Source organism: Coregonus lavaretus, assembly GCF_964263955.1.
Source record: "Coregonus lavaretus genome assembly, contig: SUPER_35_unloc_1, whole genome shotgun sequence".
NCBI classification, from domain to species: Eukaryota; Metazoa; Chordata; class Actinopteri; order Salmoniformes; family Salmonidae; genus Coregonus; species Coregonus lavaretus.
The window spans coordinates 5,754,149-5,771,837 of record NW_028167181.1 but is presented as its reverse complement, the minus strand read 5'-3'; the positions used below and the strand labels follow the sequence as shown (position 1 = coordinate 5,771,837).

General features: G+C 43.3%; 1 protein-coding gene across 1 annotated transcript; it reads left to right on the top strand.

Moving 5' to 3' along the window:
• Positions 1–1,061: 1,061 nt before the first annotated feature.
• On the top strand, positions 1,062–14,109 carry LOC311110067 (bifunctional 3'-phosphoadenosine 5'-phosphosulfate synthase 1). Its single transcript, XM_084188617.1, has 10 exons — positions 1,062–1,270; positions 1,947–2,061; positions 2,596–2,831; positions 3,062–3,200; positions 5,920–6,038; positions 6,337–6,450; positions 6,666–6,777; positions 9,243–9,448; positions 13,487–13,622; positions 13,761–14,109. Exons 1-10 carry the CDS (start codon positions 1,208–1,210, stop codon positions 14,036–14,038), a joined length of 1,518 nt encoding a protein of 505 aa, XP_084044743.1. The 5' UTR covers positions 1,062–1,207; the 3' UTR covers positions 14,039–14,109.
• The last annotated feature ends 3,580 nt before the right edge of the window (positions 14,110–17,689 follow it).

The window sequence follows — 17,689 nt, the reverse complement described above, 5'->3', positions numbered from 1 at the left end:
CTCTGCATTACTGTATAGCCTAGCCTACAGTCAGCTGCAGAAACTGTCGCCAAAACCATCACTTCTTTACTTACCTGCCCACTCCTTTGTAGAAAGATTATTTAACAGCAAGCATACAATTGTTTCACCTGACCAGTGGTGATAGACATGATAAAGCAACCTTCCAATGCCCATCCATTCAAAGATATATTGCATAGCATTTTCAAATGCAAGATATCCATTTCAATCTTTTTCTAACGTTCAATAATGAATTAGGCCTACAATGTATATAACTGGATATTTGATTGCAATTCAATTTATTTTAAAATATTTATATTTTTAAATGTCATACAAAACATATAAGAAATAAACATGCTATATTGAAGCAAGATTGTTCACGCTTCAAAAGCGGTAAAGCCTATGCTTAGCCAACTAGGTCTACATGATGATTAAGAAAAATAGGCTATTTATTCCCAGGCCTGTCCTGTAATGAGGGCATTGAATAAGTACATAGCCTATCATCACACTTCATCCTTTGATGTGGGGGTGGGCGTTTTCCAAAGTAGTCTCCATCCACGTGTAAACTACAGGGCCAACCACATGCAACATACAGTTGGCTACAAGTCTTAGTTTACAGTTCAATTCTTCATAGATAGCTTTTAATATTTTGTAATCAAGTCTGTCTTTCCGACAACTGTTTTAAATGTTGGATTATATTTATTTATTTAATTATTTTTGAATATGATTTGCCACAGTGCATGATATAGTTCTTTAAAAGGTCATTTCCAATCATATAATTGAATTGGAAAAAATTCAACCTGGAGCCAAAAAAACAAAAATGTCTCAATCGAAATGTATAGTCTAATCTGAACATATTTTTATCCAATGTGCATTCCGTATTTATCTCTGCGATACACACCACAGGTCATTAATAACTGGTCCAGGATATGTTATGTAATCTAGCTATGTCATCCATTGATGTCATCACGGTGTCGTTTGAGATTTGCGCGGATAAAACTGACTCCAAATCAGTTTTCAAATAACAGACAGTTCACCAGCCGATAGACATCACTTCCGATTCTGATGACGTAGGTCGTCCTCCTCGGTTCCTGTTTAAGGTTCCTCCATTCAAAGAGATAACTGTCCGTAAAAAGATAACGCGTTAGTAATTTATTTTGTAGGTCGCATAAACCGTAACTGGTGAAGAAAGCTTTCATTATAGACCGTTATGGAGACTACCGGAAACTCTCACAAGAAACCGAAGCTGAGCAACGCGTCGAGCGAGAATTGGGTGAGTTGTTGCATTCATTCACACCCCCACGACCATTGCCACGTCCACTAATATGTTGCGAAACTATTAATGTTGTCTCTTGTTTCTGCAATTTCTGTTCCCAGTAAAACATTTACTGCTATGATTAAATTATGCAATAATTTCTTAGCTGCGCGAATGGTCGTGTTACTAGGATTGGATAAATGCAACTAGTTAGCTTCTTAGTATTGCCACCAAATGCCAGACAGACAGCCATTTGTAGCTAGCTAGCTATATCTTGCACGACATTCCAAAAGCATGCTGCAGTTAGCTAGCTAGCTAACTAACTATATGATCCTGTATCTGCTGCAAAATGACCCGTGTCCCTTGATGTACATTTCTGTGTGACCCTCAAAATGCTTCTTGCTAATCTACTCAGCAGCAGCCTAGTGACAGAGAACATGCATTGGAATGTAACTTAGCCCTATGTCACCTTACTGTACATTAGGTGCAAACCAGTCCTTCAACGTTTTTGTCATAATATTGCTGATTACCTTTTGCTTAATGAGTAAGAGATGTGCCTGTCCTGTCCTGGACTCTGTGGCTACTGTATGTTGCAAAGTCAGTCAGTGTTAGTCCTATTTGTTCCTTTGCATTTGGGGCTAAGTCAGTGTAATTTGATATGAAACTAAAGGACAGAACAATATTGTGATTGCAGGGAATGCAGAGGGCGACTAATGTGACCTACCAGGCTCACCATGTCAGCAGGAACAAGCGTGGTCAGGTGGTGGGGACGAGAGGAGGCTTCCGTGGATGCACTGTCTGGCTCACAGGTATACAGAATAACTAAAGTTCAGTTAGCTTGGTCCCAGATCTGTTTGTGCTGTCTTGTCAACTCCTAGGGTCATTGGTTGTTGTGAGAATGACCATAGGAGTTGGCAAGACAGCATAAACAGATCTGGGACCAGGTTATCGTTAGTTACAGTCTTCAATGAAATACAAATGTTTTATCAAGCCTTTCTTTCAGTCACTTTATATTCACTCACATTGTAACTCACCATTGAACAAGGTTTACTGACGTATTTGGGTTTCATGTACTACCAAAAGACAATATTAGCATTCAATCAACGGTAGCATTTTTAAAGAATGCATCACATTCATCCACGCTCTGCCTTCAATTCTAATATTGACAGGCACCATTTGTTATCATGCATTCAATGCTAACATTGATGGCCACCATTTTTGTCATTCATTCAATGGTAATATTGACCCAATGCTCAAATTGGGTATTGCTAGCTGGCTACACTCAATGCTAATATTGACCAACCACCATCAACACCTATTTCTCGCCACTCTCTCCCACCCAGGTTTGTCTGGGGCTGGGAAGACCACGGTGAGCATGGCCCTGGAGGAGTACCTGGTGTGCCACGGCATCCCCTGCTACTCGCTGGACGGAGACAACATCCGCCAAGGCTTGAACAAGAACCTGGGCTTCAGCCCCGAGGACCGCGAGGAGAACATCAGGCGTATAGCCGAGGTGGCCCGCCTGTTCGCCGACGCAGGGCTCGTCTGCATCGCCAGCTTCATTTCGCCCTACGGACGGGTGAGTTGGGGGGGGGGGGGGGTGTAGAGGACAGAATAGAAGGGGGATATAGTAAGACAGAGAGGAAGAGGAGACAAGTCATGAGGAAGAGAGGAAAAATGAAGGTGGAGATGGGGAGAGTTAATATGCTGCTACTTATGTTTTGCCTGTAATTCCCAGTTGATGATTTCAGAAACACTCTATCGTCATCAGGAGTTAACTATCCCGTTGTTTGTCTCCCCGTCGTCCAGGATCGTGTGAACGCCAGGAAGATCCACGAGGCTGCAGGCCTGCCCTTCTTCGAGGTGTTTGTGGACGCGCCGCTTGACGTGTGTGAACAGAGAGACGTCAAGGGTCTCTACAAGAGAGCCAGGGCGGGAGAGATCAGAGGTAACGCAAGCTAAATAACACATGCATATAGCTTATACATGTAGGCATTTTATCTCTGATCTTTATCTCTTATAGCATTAGTAAGTATGAAAAAGTGTACGAGAAAAGTCTCTAGAGAAAGTATGTAAAGTGTATTGGTTTTGACCAGAAGGTACATGATCTCATGTCTTTGGCTGTTGTTACCAGACAAAGTGCTGTGTCGTTTATCGCTCAGTGAAACAGTGAGTCACAAGCTAAGGAAGTTGCTGGGTTAAGATCTCAATCTAGTCTAGTGCACCATGCTAAGCTCTGAGTTCAAGTTATACACAGTATAAACACGGTGTAGACAGTATAAACACGGTGTAGACAGTATAAACATGGTGTAGACAGTATAAACAGGGTGTAGGCAGTATAAACACGGTGTAGACAGTATAAACAGGGTGTAGGCAGTATAAACATGGTGTAGACAGTATAAACACGGTGTAGACAGTATAAACATGGTGTAGACAGTATAAACATGGTGTAGGCAGTATAAACACGGTGTAGACAGTATAAACAGGGTGTAGGCAGTATAAACACGGTGTAGACAGTATAAACAGGGTGTAGGCAGTATAAACACGGTGTAGACAGTATAAACACGGTGTAGACAGTATAAACATGGTGTAGACAGTATAAACATGGTGTAGGCAGTATAAACACGGTGTAGACAGTATAAACAGGGTGTAGGCAGTATAAACACGGTGTAGACAGTATAAACAGGGTGTAGGCAGTATAAACATGGTGTAGACAGTATAAACACGGTGTAGACCGTATAAACACGGTGTAGACAGTATAAACACGGTATAAACAGTATAAACATGGTGTAGACAGTATAAACACGGTGTAGACAGTATAAACACGGTGTAGACAGTATAAACACGGTGTGCACAGTATAAACACGGTGTAGACAGTATATACATGGTGTAGACAGTATATACACGGTGTAGACAGTATAAACACGGTGTAGACAGTATAAACACGGTGTAGACAGTATAAACACGGTGTAGACAGTATATACATGGTGTAGACAGTATAAACATGGTGTAGACAGTATAAACACGGTGTAGACAGTATAAACACGGTGTAGACAGTATAAACACGGTGTAGACAGTATAAACACGGTGTAGACAGTATAAACACGGTGTAGACAGTATAAACACGGTGTAGACAGTATAAACACGGTGTAGACAGTATAAACACGGTGTGCACAGTATAAACACGGTGTAGACAGTATATACACGGTGTAGACAGTATATACACGGTGTAGACAGTATAAACACGGTGTAGACAGTATAAACACGGTGTAGACAGTATAAACACGGTGTAGACAGTATAAACACGGTGTAGACAGTATATACACGGTGTAGACAGTATAAACACGGTGTAGACAGTATAAACACGGTGTAGACAGTATAAACACGGTATAGACAGTATAAACACGGTGTAGACAGTATAAACACGGTGTAGACAGTATAAACACGGTGTAGACAGTATAAACACGGTGTAGACAGTATAAACACGGTGTAGACAGTATAAATACGGTGTAGACAGTATAAATACGGTGTGCACAGTATAAACACGGTGTAGACAGTATAAACACGGTGTAGACAGTATAAACACGGTGTAGACAGTATATACACGGTGTAGACAGTATAAACACGGTGTAGACAGTATAAACACGGTGTAGACAGTATAAACACGGTGTAGACAGTATAAACACGGTGTAGACAGCATAAACACGGTGTAGACAGTATAAACACGGTGTAGACAGTATAAACACGGTGTAGACAGTATAAACACGGTGTAGACAGTATAAACACGGTGTGCACAGTCCAATGAAATGCTTACTTGTAGGTTCCTTCATGCTAAGCTCTGAGTTGTACGCATGAGACAACGTACTGTGAAGCCTAGTTATGCTGTCCTAATGGTCAAACTGGTCAAGACATGATCTACCATGTGCTGTATGCCAGGTTGTGGAATGAAACATTGAATGGGGGATGGGGTGGGATTCAGCCCCGATCAAGCGTGTCCTCAGACCACACTATTAAGAAGCTTGTCTCTTCAAGTCATGCCAATCTGGATGATAAGCAGTGTGAACCATGTCTACAAAAAGCCTGATTTAATTTAATTTGTGTGACTTGTGCAGTGGTTCCCAACCAGAGGTACTATGACCCCTGGGAGTACTTGAGGAGACTAATGAGACCGTAGGGTTACTGTTAAAATGCACATGAGGAGGTACTTCAGGGGTACTCCGGGCAGAGCAGAATTCAGTTCGTGGTACAGTAACTGATAAAGTTTTGGAACCACTGACTTAGTGGGGCGGCGCACAATTGGCCCAGCGTCGTCCAGGGTAGGGGAGGGAATGGCCGGCAGGGATGTAGCTCAGTTGGTAGAGCATGGCGTTTGCAACGCCAGGGTTGTGGGTTCGATTCCCACAGGGGCCAGTATGAAAAAAATAAATAATGTATGCACTCACTAACTGTAAGTCGCTCTGGATAAGAGCGTCTGCTAAATTACTAAAATGTAAATGTTAGTGGATAGATATTACCTTCCCTGCAACTTTAATGAAGTCACAACCTTTCTGCAAATTAGGAAATTACATATTGATTCATATTCAGCTATTGTTATTCATGCCAATTGAGTGACTGATTCAGCTATTTTATGAATGCATTGTGAATGTTTTCTCCATGTGTTGTATCAGGTTTCACTGGGATAGACTCGGAGTATGAGAAACCAGAGGCCCCAGAGCTGGTGCTGAAGACTGACTCCTGCAGTGTCAATGAGTCTATACAGCAGCTCATTGACCTGCTACAGGAGAAGGTGAGAGAAACATCCATCCATTCATCCATCCATTCATAGATGAGGTTTGATATAAACAGATGAATTGAAACCTGAAACATGGAGGCATGGTGTCACATTTAATTCCCACCACTAGAGGGTAATGTCTTCACACTTTCAGATTGGGATTCACATTTCCAGAAAACTAACTCCTCACAGCTGTATAACTGCCACTTTCACACCCCTGAATTCATATCCAACGCAATCAACCTCTTGGATGTACTCGTTTTGCAATAACGTTTTGTGCATTTTCACTGATATAATGAATGAATATTTGTAGGATATAGTGCCGGTGGATGCTTCCTATGAAGTGAAGGAGCTGTACGTAGTGGAGAACAAGCTGGACCTGGCCAAGACAGATGCTGAGACACTGCCTGCTGTGCAGATTGGAAAGGTAACCGTTATCATCAAATACCATTTGTGCTAACACCTTCTGGTATTTTTCGAGAGTCTAGGGGGTATGGAAAGATAATTGGTTGTAAGATTCTAAAGGCCTATGTGAAAGTGATAAGTGAATGTGATGAGAACATTTCTGAAAGCATGTTTGACCACACTCTGAATGCTGTTGAACCATTATTTGAGTGCTGATTGACCGCCGTTTGACCACAGGTGGACATGCAGTGGGTTCAGGTGCTTGCTGAGGGCTGGGCCACGCCCCTGAACGGCTTCATGAGGGAGAGGGAGTTCCTGCAGTGTCTCCACTTTGACTGTCTCTTGGACGGTAAGACAGCACGGCGGCCCTTTCTCAATAGTCTTTCCTTGATCCCCTCATGTTTTCCTATTGTCCTCGCCTCCTTCTCAAAATGTCCGCCTTTCTTAGTCCTCCCACTGACATTTTGAGGAGGTTGTAAATCTGCTGTGAAAAACACAGGTGTATTTCTCTCACAGTGAAGTCAAATGAATTGATGGGTGTCATACTCTATAATGGACACTAGAGGGAGATGAAGGCTCACAAAAGGACATGGTGGAACTTTACAAGTGGTCGGATTATCCTCAATATATTACCTCAAAATGACCAAATACAATTGAATACATTAGTCAATCAAAAGTAAGTCTGATTTTAGATGAAAGAAACAGAGGGATAATTTGACCATGCTATTGTGTTGAGTCATCGGGATCGTTTTACGCTTCAGGCTCAAGACTCAGTCATTTATATTCTCTGGAAACAAATATAACCGGTATCTTTTGAGTTGGGCTAAAGGAGCGCCGCGGGGCGCTCCGTCTTGTAACCCAGTCTTGGTATTGTTGAAACTGTGTAATTACACCAATTTCCTACACAGCGTTTGAATTTCCAAAAAATAGTCAATTTGCTTTTATTGCCCACATAACACTGACCCTTAAGGCGACGTGTGTGATGTGTTGCCAATACATACTGGCGCGAACGCACACACGCAGCATAAAAATTTGTTAAATAGCCGAAATGATAACCAAGCCAGTGTTTCATTAGCTGTCCGATATCACAGGTGTTCCTTACAACAACAACTCTCCATTCTTCACAGCACTGTATCCAACAAGAGTCTGAACGTCCCAAAAAATGTTGGGATCAGGTCTGGGTTTTCTTTTGATATCGTTTCAATATGTTTTGGACCAGAGCTAATGGCGACTATGCTGTGGAAAGTAAAGGGAACTGGGCCTGTGTAGTGTGTGTGTGCTTGGGAGAGAACGCTGAATGAAATGTGTCGATGTGCAGTGTCCTCACTCGGGTTTGGCGTGTTTGTCCTAGCGAGGGAAATGTGAGCGGAGGAAAAGGATGAAGCCTCAATATTGATTGCCTCCACAAACGATCACTTGTCTATTTCCAGTTCCTTCTAGGGATTTCACAATGCTGGAGGAGCTTCCTTCCACACAATAACAACTGAACCAAACATGATCGGATAGACTTCAGATCATTCGTTCATTTGAATAACAACTTTTGTAGTTAAATGACCCTTTTACCCTCACTTTAACTTAGAGTTGCAAAATTCTGGTAACTTTCCCAAAATTCCCTGGTTTTCCAGAAATTCTGTTTGGAAGATTCCTGGAATTACGAGGGAATAAGCAGGAAATACGGGAATCTTCCAACCAGGATTTCTGGTAAACTAGGGAATTCTGGTAAAGTTACCGGAATTTTGCAACCCTACTGTCACTTCATTGTAATCTGTCCCTGATTTGGAGTCCCAGTTAGTGGGAGAGACAAGGACAACAGCATTTCCCTGGTGTACGACTGTGTTGTGTGTTTGTGCCAGCTCCATGTTTAGCATGGGCCAGGCTGGGACAGCAGGCAGGTCTGTGATTGCGTGTCTTATTGAAGCCAGCTGTGTGTGCTAACTCAGTGACAGAGGACCAAGGAGTGGGGCGGGCGGGGGGGTGGGGGTTGGCAGCAATGGCATCCCATCCAACAACACACCATCTGATCCAATAGGATGTGAAAAGCGTGCCGGTCATGTTGGTTTAATCAAGGTGTAGGGCTAAATTAATCTGCCAACGTCATGTCAACACAGGGCCTCTCTCTCTCTCGTGCTCTCTCTCTCTCTCTCTCTCTCTCTCTCTCTCTCTCTCTCTCTCTCGTGCTCTCTCTCTCTCTCTCGTGCTCTCTCTCTCTCTCTCGTGCTCTCTCTCTCTCTCTCTCGTGCTCTCTCTCTCTCTCTCTCTGTCTCTCTCTCTCTCCCTGTTTCTTTCTTTCTTTCTTTCTTTCTTTCTTTCTTTCTTTCTTTCTTTCTTTCTTTCTTTCTTTCTTTCTTTCTTTCTTTCTTTCTTTCTTTCTTTCTTTCTTTCTTTCTTTCTTTCTTTCTTTCTTTCTTTCTTTCTTTCTTTCTTTCTTTCTTTCTTTCTTTCTTTCTTTCTTTCTACGAGGGTCAGAAACCAGCTGAATGCACAAGACTGGATGGTGGTTGTTCACTAATCACCTCGTATATCTAAAACTTCTAAGTATTCCCTGGCATAGTATGCAGTAGGTATGCTGTACTTGAAGTTATTGTAAGAGGGACTGTGATGCTGCAGTTTTGCTGATGGGGCTGTCTGGTTTCTGACCTATCAACTTCCTCTATTAGCTGCCTGAAGTTGATTTAGTCTGTGTTTCTATGCACTAACACGGCTAACTTCCACGTCTCCTTTCCTTCATTCAACCACTGTCGTATTTTACAAATGTATCAAGTACAATTGACCCCCTCAATCAACCAACCCACCTGTTCCCCTCCCGTCCCCTAGGTGGCGTCATAAACCTGTCGGTGCCGGTGGTGCTGCCGGTGTCCGGGGCGGACAAGGAGCGTCTGGACGGCGTGACGGCCATGGCCCTGGTGTACGAGGGCCGCCGCGTGGCCATCCTCCGCAACCCCGAGTTCTACGAGCACCGCAAGGAGGAGCGCTGCGCCCGCCAGTGGGGCACCACCTGCAAGGACCACCCCTACATCAAGGTCAGTGGTTAGTTCCAGATACCCCTACCACATAGACAGGCAGGGCAGCCACCGTCCGGTCCACTGCAGCGCGAGGGGTGTTGTGCCAGGAAAAAGCTGTCAATGTTGAAAACTGTTGAGTAACACCCCTGCATCAAGGTCAGTGGTTAGTTCCAGAGAGCCTATCACATAAACGGACAGTGGGGGCTACGGACCGTTCCACTGCACAGAAAGGGGTGTCTTGACTTGCCGACGAAAGCTGTCACTATTGAAAACTGTCATGTAACATGTTGAAACGACAGTGTTTGTTATCTTTGTTTTGCTCAAACTGGTGCTCGTGACAGCTTCAGGTGACAGTGTATGTCATGTGTGACAGGGAGGAGCCTTGAAGTTCTCACACCTCCCTCCACCACGTTTATTATCATACACCCATACCTTCTGTTACGGCTACACAGTCTCCAGAGCTCTTTAGAATATCCCACTGATGGTTATTATGAAATGGAACCCTGGTGATAATACTGAACAATACAGGCAGGGCCCTGAGACGGTTACCCTTAACGTGCTGTTTGGTAAACACTCTCCCCATGTCCAACCCAACCAACTCTCCCCTTGGACTTGTACGCACGCACACACACACACACACACACACATTCGTTCTAATAGAAGACAGATTCTAGGTGACCCTTTTCCTCAATGCTGCTTATGGAAGGACTGAATAAAGAAAGGAGCTGCTCTCGCCTCCTTCCCCTGTCAGAACTGCTTGTGTAATCGCTCCATCCCCCTCGGACCGCCCTCAATTCGCACACATGTTTTATTTGGATCACAGTCTCTCTCTCTCGGCCCTCTCTCTCCATCTGGCCCCTTCAAACTGCATTTTATTTACACAGGGCTTTTAGTAAAGCTATCCTGGACTTGGAGCTGGCCCCGCTGAACACACACATACACACGCTAACCCTCGCCAGCAGCCACCCACCCTTATCCATTCCAAATATACCCCAGCAAATATAGCAACAATTGTTTCCATCTGCCTCATATTGACTGTTATTATATCAGTGGGTGCTCAGGTAGACTTGATGGCGAGTGAAATTATCCCAACCCTTTGCTTAAAAAAAATAACAGGCACCAGCCGAGCCGTGGCGAGGGATCAAACCTGGAAAAGCTGTATCTCTCACACACACACACACACACAAGTGCAGTTGCACACACACGCCGCCACGTCACACAGCAGGACTGGAGACCTATAACCGGAGACCTAAACCCTATCCTCTAGACTGATGGTGGCAGTAGCCGGGCTAGGGTTATTTTTGCTAACTGTCTCGGGACAATTTTGTGCCTTGTTGCACACACACACACACACACACACACACACACACACACACACACACACACACACACACACACAGAGGGAGCTGGAGTAGTGCTATACTGTCTTCAGCCTAACTCAGTCTGATGATTTTAAACACACTGAACAGACACACTTAACACTTAACCTAATTGTAAAGCCCTGCCCTGTTGAAAGTCATTGGCTGGGTGAGGTACTGTGAATCTGAATACCACATAGGCCTAGTGAGCTAGGCGTCTCTCCTGTTTCACTCAAACTGACCTTCAATTCAACAAAGACTTGAGTTGAACAGTCAACACTATCTTCAGCGTCTGTCATCCATTCTAGGTTGGTGTTCAGTTGGAGACACTCAGTTTACCAAGAAAGCAGCGTGGTTGGCTGTCCATCAGCTACCCATAATCCTCTAGTGCTTCTGAGTCTGGTGGCTCTGGCCCTGCTGCAGGCAATGCATGCTGGGTAGTGGGTTCTCCCAGACCTGTCACTCACTCTGTTTCTCCAACCGTGCCTCCTGTCCTGTCTCCGCTGTGTGTGTACAGCTTGCTATGATTAAGGTGTCACTCGTTAAAGAGCGTGTGTGTGTGTGTTTAACTCCCTGCGCTGGAGCCGATCCATCAACACACCCCTCGCGGGCGGCAGCCCCTCATCCCGTCTCCGTCTCTCTCTGAGACTAGGAATAACCTGCTCCGTATTACGTTGCGGTTAATCCACGTTTCCTGTTTACTCCTGTCAGGGCGACAGGAGCCTTCACGTCGGAAACTACAGCATGCTGAATTGTTTAATTTAGCAGGAGCCCCCTTATATCTAAAACACAGTGTGTGTGTGTGTGTATTATCGTGTAAATGCTGCTTTGGGTTACCCTGAGCTAGCATACTACTATCATTTTCCATCTTAGAATGTTTAAAAAAGATCTAATGTGTGTTTGGGATTTGAATTGAAGCCGGTTTTCCTCAGATTGGTCTTTTCTGTCTCAGCCTCCAAAGTAAGGGCTGTTCGTCTGCTTTACCACTGATCTGAAGCCAGTAGATCAGACTAGGGGCGGCAGGTAGCTTAGTGGTTAAGAGCGTTGTGCCAGTAACCGAAAGGTCGCTGGTTCTAATCCCCGAGCCGACTAGGTGAAAAATCTGTCTGTGCCCTTGAGCAAGGCACTTAACCCTAATTGCTCCTGTAAGTCGCTCTGGATAAGAGCGTCTGCTAAATGACTAAAATGTAAAAATGTAGTTGGATTTAGTGGAATGAATGCACTTCTTCACATCGTTACACTAAACTCCTCCATCCATCCTTCCTCTCTGGCTTATTCATGATAATAAAAAGAGGGCAGACTTGTAGCCACTTCTGTTCTCTCTCTCAAATATGTTTCATTGAAGACTAAAGATATATGCAGTGTACATCATCTTGTGAATAATATAAGCGCCATTTTCTTAGTTGTGTTGTGAAAAACAACCCCCTGCCTTCCACAACTTGCAAAGGCTTGGGCCAAGTGCACTACCAACGTCTGTCAGAAACAGTCAGTGCTACTGTGGAATCCTCCTCAGAATATAAAATTATAGCCAGTGAAATCTAAGACTCAGCCCCCATACAGTTAAATCCATATGAATAAACCCCCCCCCCCTTTAAATCAAAACCATTACATGCCAGTGTGACCATGTTATCTGGGACATCATAACTGATCACTAGCAGGCTCATATTATTTTCTAACCTTAACTCCTTGAGTAATATTGAATAGCCATCTCTATAAGACACCGTTGTGTACTTCTGGACTCCCTGGTCCTGCCATAGTCTATCCATAGTCCTGACGCTTTGATGGCTTTAGTACCTACCCTGCAGAGTGTACTCCATAGAGAGCTCTATTACGGGGCAGGTCCAGTGGTTACAGTGTAGCCAGCACAGACTCCAGTAGTAAATGCCCAGAGAGGCAGACCAGGAGTTATAGCCTGAAACAAAGCTGGCTTTGCCTGAGTTTAGCAGTACTTTGGGGACATTAGAACAATCTTGTAAGGGGAAAAATCGCTTAAATGCGGTCCATGAGCTCATCATGGATGGTGTCTCATTGTGGATTACATTACACATCATATTTAGTCTTCCTCTGAGTTTTTTTTGCGAAAGTCAAGAGAGAGATGCGGTCAAAGGCATAAAGCAAAGGGGATTCTTCATTCTTTCTCACTGGGTTCCAATTTGTAGGAGTCTCTCGTTCAACTTTTTTATATGTTGTATTTAAAGTTGTCTGGGGCTGTTATTGATTTTATATACGTAATCCCGCCCCACTTGCAGCGGTTGCCAGATTGGGAAGGTTTACTGTTTGCAGCGGTTGCCAGATTGGGAAGGTTTACTGTTTGAACAGTCCTTAATGGATGTCATAACTGCAGTATGAACATGGTAGAGGAGTTTTTTACCCTCAGTTTCAAATTGATCCATAGCCTCAGGCTCTTCATGTACCTCTGACAGGATTGGATAGGTATAAGCAATATGACCATTACTGCACCTTGCTCTTCTTTGATAGGCTATCTGAAATGTTCACCATATTGCTTACACCTATCCAGTCCTTTCAGATCTGCACAATACCCGGAGTGAAATAAGTTCTGGTAAAAGGTAATTGTAATGTCCTGGAAAATGTTGTTTTAAAAAAGAAGTGGGATACCTGGAAAATATATGGGTCACAGTGAAGTGGGTGTAGTACTGTATGATGCTGATGGTCAGAGTGTTGTCTCTGTCTGGTCTAGATGGTAATGGAGAGTGGAGACTGGTTGGTAGGAGGAGACCTGCAGGTCCTGGACAAGATCAGCTGGAACGATGGCCTGGACCAGTACAGACTCACCCCCACTGAGCTCAAACACAAGTTCAAGGAGATGAATGCAGGTAATGTGAAGAGAGTTAGCGAACAGAGAACAGCCTAACCATCTGTTGAGCCTCCATCTCTCCTTTCCTCTCCTCTCCTCTCAGTTTAAGAAAAGCAGGATCTCAATCAGTCTTTCTCTGACCTTTTTCTCCCTCCAGACGCAGTGTTTGCCTTCCAGCTGCGTAACCCGGTGCACAACGGCCACGCCCTCCTCATGCAGGACACCCACAGGCGTCTGATGGAACGGGGCTACCGCCGGCCCGTCCTACTGCTGCACCCACTGGGCGGTTGGACCAAGGACGACGACGTGCCTTTAGAGTGGCGCATGAAGCAGCACGCCGCCGTGCTGGACGAGGGCGTGCTCAAACCCCAAAACACCATCGTGGCCATCTTCCCGTCGCCCATGATGTACGCCGGCCCCACTGAGGTAAGCTAGCAGTGACCTGACCATAGAAATAAAACCCATAGAACGGTCCTCCCCATTCAAGTCAATGGTTGAAATAATGGGTGGACTGGCAGCCAAGTCCATTCCATGGATTCTATTTCTATGGACCTGACAAAGTCTGTAACACAAGCCAAAGTAATGAGTACACTTGGGAGCACAGTTCGAGAACTGGAGGCTACTTAAATTGCCTGATGGTCACAGTGATGTAATATAATGGGACAGTCCGATTTAGACTTAGAAAGTTGAATATTATTTCTGTCCCTTTGTGTTGTCTTTACTTGATGCTTGTCTAGCTGTTTGAAGTCTGCTGCTGTGCTTTAATCATGTAGTCAGGGTTATGGGGAGATGATCATTGAGACCAGACTGAGCTATGTTCAGTTCTGTTCTGGGGAACACAATGCAGCCTGAAGAGAAATGGCCCATCATCTGTCTGTGTGATCTTACAGCCTGGCATCAAATGCACCACAAAAGCTTCCTTATTGTTAAAAGTAGATCCAACGCGTTTCTGCTTTTTTGGGGCCTTCTGAGGATAAAGAAGCTTTTTAATGTAATTCCATTGTCCTCCAAGAGATGCTGCATCTTCTCTCTACTTCAGTTGTCTCCACAATTCATTCACCGTTGTTGGAAAGCGAGGTAGTGGTAATGATCCCTTCCCTTCAGATGCCCTACACCCATACAAAATAAAGACTTGCTGTGCCCGAAATTATACAACATGCCTAAGTGCAGTCCATAACCATACATTTAGAAGAAAATAAACTGAACAAACTACTACAATATTTTTCCGGCCTCATCCAATACCCTATGAAATGTTATGTGCGTTTGACTACATATGCTACATTCCCATCCATCATAAGTCAAGTTTATTTGTCATACGGTGCCTTCAGAAAGTATTCATACCTCTTGACTTATTCCACATTTGATGAAATTGTGTTTTTTTCTCACCAATCTACACACAATACCCCATGATGACAAAGTGAAAACATGTTTTTAGAAACTTTTGCAAATGTATTGAAAATTAAATACAGAAATATCTCATTAACATAAGTATCACAACCCTGAGTCAATACATGTTAGAATCACCTTTGGCAGCGATTTAATGCTGTGAATCTTTCTGGGTAAGTCTCTAAGAGCTTTGCACACCTGGATTGTACAATGTTTGCCCATTTTTTTTTTTTTTCAAAATTCTTCAAGCTCTGTCAAATTGGTTGCTGATCATTGCTAGACACCCTTTTTCAAGTCTTGCCATAGATTTTCAAGCAGATTTAAGTCAAAACTGTAACTCGGCCACTTCGGAACATTCACTGTCTTCTTGGTAAGCAACTCCAGTTTAGATTTGGCCTTGTGTTTTAGGTTATTGTCCTGCTGAAAGGTGAATTAATCTCCCAGTGTCTGGTGGAAAGCAGACTGAACCAGGTTTTCCCCTGTACTTAGCTCCATTATGTTTATTTTTTATCCTGAAAAACTCCCCAGTTTTTAACGATTACAAGCATACCCATAACATGATTCAGCTACCACTATGCTTGAAAATATGGAGCGTGGTACTCAGTTATGTGTTGTCTTGGATTTGACCCAAACATATTCAGGACAAAAAGTGAATTGCTTTGCCACATTTTTTTGCAGTATTACTTTAGTGCCTTGATGCAAACAGGATGCATGTTTTGGAATGTTTTTATTCTTTACAGGCTTCCTTTTCACTCTGTCAGTTAGGTTAGTATTGTGGAGTACCTACAATGTTGTTGATCCATCCTCAATTTTTTTCCTATCACAGCCATTAAACTCTGTAACTGTTTTAAAGTCACCATTGGCCTCATGGTGAAATCCCTGAGCGGTATCAAATCAAATCAAATTTTATTGGCCACATGCGCCGAATACAACAGGTGCAGACATTACAGTGAAATGCTTACTTACAGCCCTTAACCAACAGTGCATTTATTTTTTATAAAAAAGTAAAATAAAACAACAACAAATGTGTTGAGAAAAAAAGAGCAGAAGTAAAATAAAATAACAGTAGGGAGGCTATATATACAGGGGGGTACCGTTGCAGAGTCAATGTGCGGGGGCACTGGCTAGTTGAGGTAGTTGAAGTAATATGTACATGTGGGTAGAGTTAAAGTGACTATGAGTTAGGAAGGACGCCTGTATCTTTTGTAGTTACTGGATGTATTGACACACCATCCAAAGTGTAATTAATAACTTCACCATGCTCAAAGGGATATTCAATGTCTGCTTATTTAGTTTTTTTACCATCTACTAATAGGTGCCCTTCTTTGCGAGGCGTTGGAAAAACTCCCTGGTCTTTGTGGTTGAATCTGTGTTTGAAATTCACTGCTCGGCTGAGGGACCTTATAGATAATTGTATGTGTGGGGTACAGAGATGAGAGTCATTAAAAATCATGTTAAACACTTATTGCACACAGAGTGAGTCCATGTAACGTATTATGTGACTTGTTAAGCACATTTTTACTCCTGAACTTATTTAATAATATTTAGGCTTGCCATAACAAAGGGATTGAATACTTATTGACTCAAGACATTTCAGCTTTTCATTTTTTATTAGTTAGTAAAAATGTCAAAAAACATAATTTCACTTTGATATTATGGGGTATTGTGTGTAGGCCAGTGACACAATCTCAATTTAATCCATTTTAAATTCAGGTTATAACAACAAAATATGGAAAAAGTCAAGGGATGTGAATACTTTCTGAAGGCATTGTATGCACAGGATACACATGGTACGCATGGTACAATGCTTACTTGCAGGTTCCCTATCGACGATGCCACATGATAAGAGTAAGCAAGTTAAGAATAATTCAAAATAAACTCAATGTAATAAAACATTTAGTACATTTAGCAGGAATATAAATCCAGGGAAGGCACAGTAGGATATTTACACATGTGCCGGGGAGGAGCATAAAATAAAATAGCTGCCAGATTGGAGGGAGTGGGTTCACATGGCTCTGGCCTTGAGTGTCCATCTTAAGACCCGCTTCCAACCTGGCAACCAGCTAACAAAACAATGCACTTCATCCCTCCCTCGCCAGACTGCCTACAGAGTTTAACTGTTGTTTTTTTCTCCTAACTCCTTTTGTTCTCTCATCAAGGGCTTTTAGTTTAAGGACTAGCGTTTTAGGTTGAAGACTTCCAATTTTAAGACTTGGATGGGAGTGTATGGGGTGGGTAAGTAGTAGGATAGGCCAAAAGAATGAAGTCTTGTTTTCTTTAGTCATTTGAAACTTCCACTCGAGTTCAGTTTATTGTTGTTTCTGTAATGTGTGGTAAAACCAGATTCTCGCATTTCGACGGTGGGCGCTACGTTCGGGGGGGATTTGAGCACTCCTGTCCAAACGTCATTACCGTAATTGACTGTTTATTATTGAAGAAATTGCTTTGTAATGTAGTTATAGGGGGCTTGCTTCCATGTCCATCGGCAGCAGCAGCGAGAGCAATGTTCACTCGTATTTAGGGTAATTGTGCTCCACCGTACGTGATTACGAATCAGTCAAGGTAATCAAGTGCTGTTTTTCCCTTCCCATCTCTCTCACCACAACGTGCCTGTTGTGGCAAGGCCTACTTGTTTTTCCAACCCACTGAAAGAGCTGCCCAACCACTTCCCCTTCTCCTGGCTTACCATTAAAACGTTCT

What these genes read in the sequence shown, in the direction of transcription:
- LOC311110067 (XM_084188617.1), top strand. Translation starts at nt 1,208, where the DNA reads ATGGAGACTACCGGAAACTCTCACAAGAAACCGAAGCTGAGCAACGCG. An exon ending in ATGCACTGTCTGGCTCACAG is followed by an intron (nt 2,062 to 2,595) that starts GTATACAGAATA and finishes TCTCCCACCCAG; the next exon opens with GTTTGTCTGGGGCTGGGAAG. An exon ending in CTTTGACTGTCTCTTGGACG is followed by an intron (nt 6,778 to 9,242) that starts GTAAGACAGCAC and finishes CCCGTCCCCTAG; the next exon opens with GTGGCGTCATAAACCTGTCG.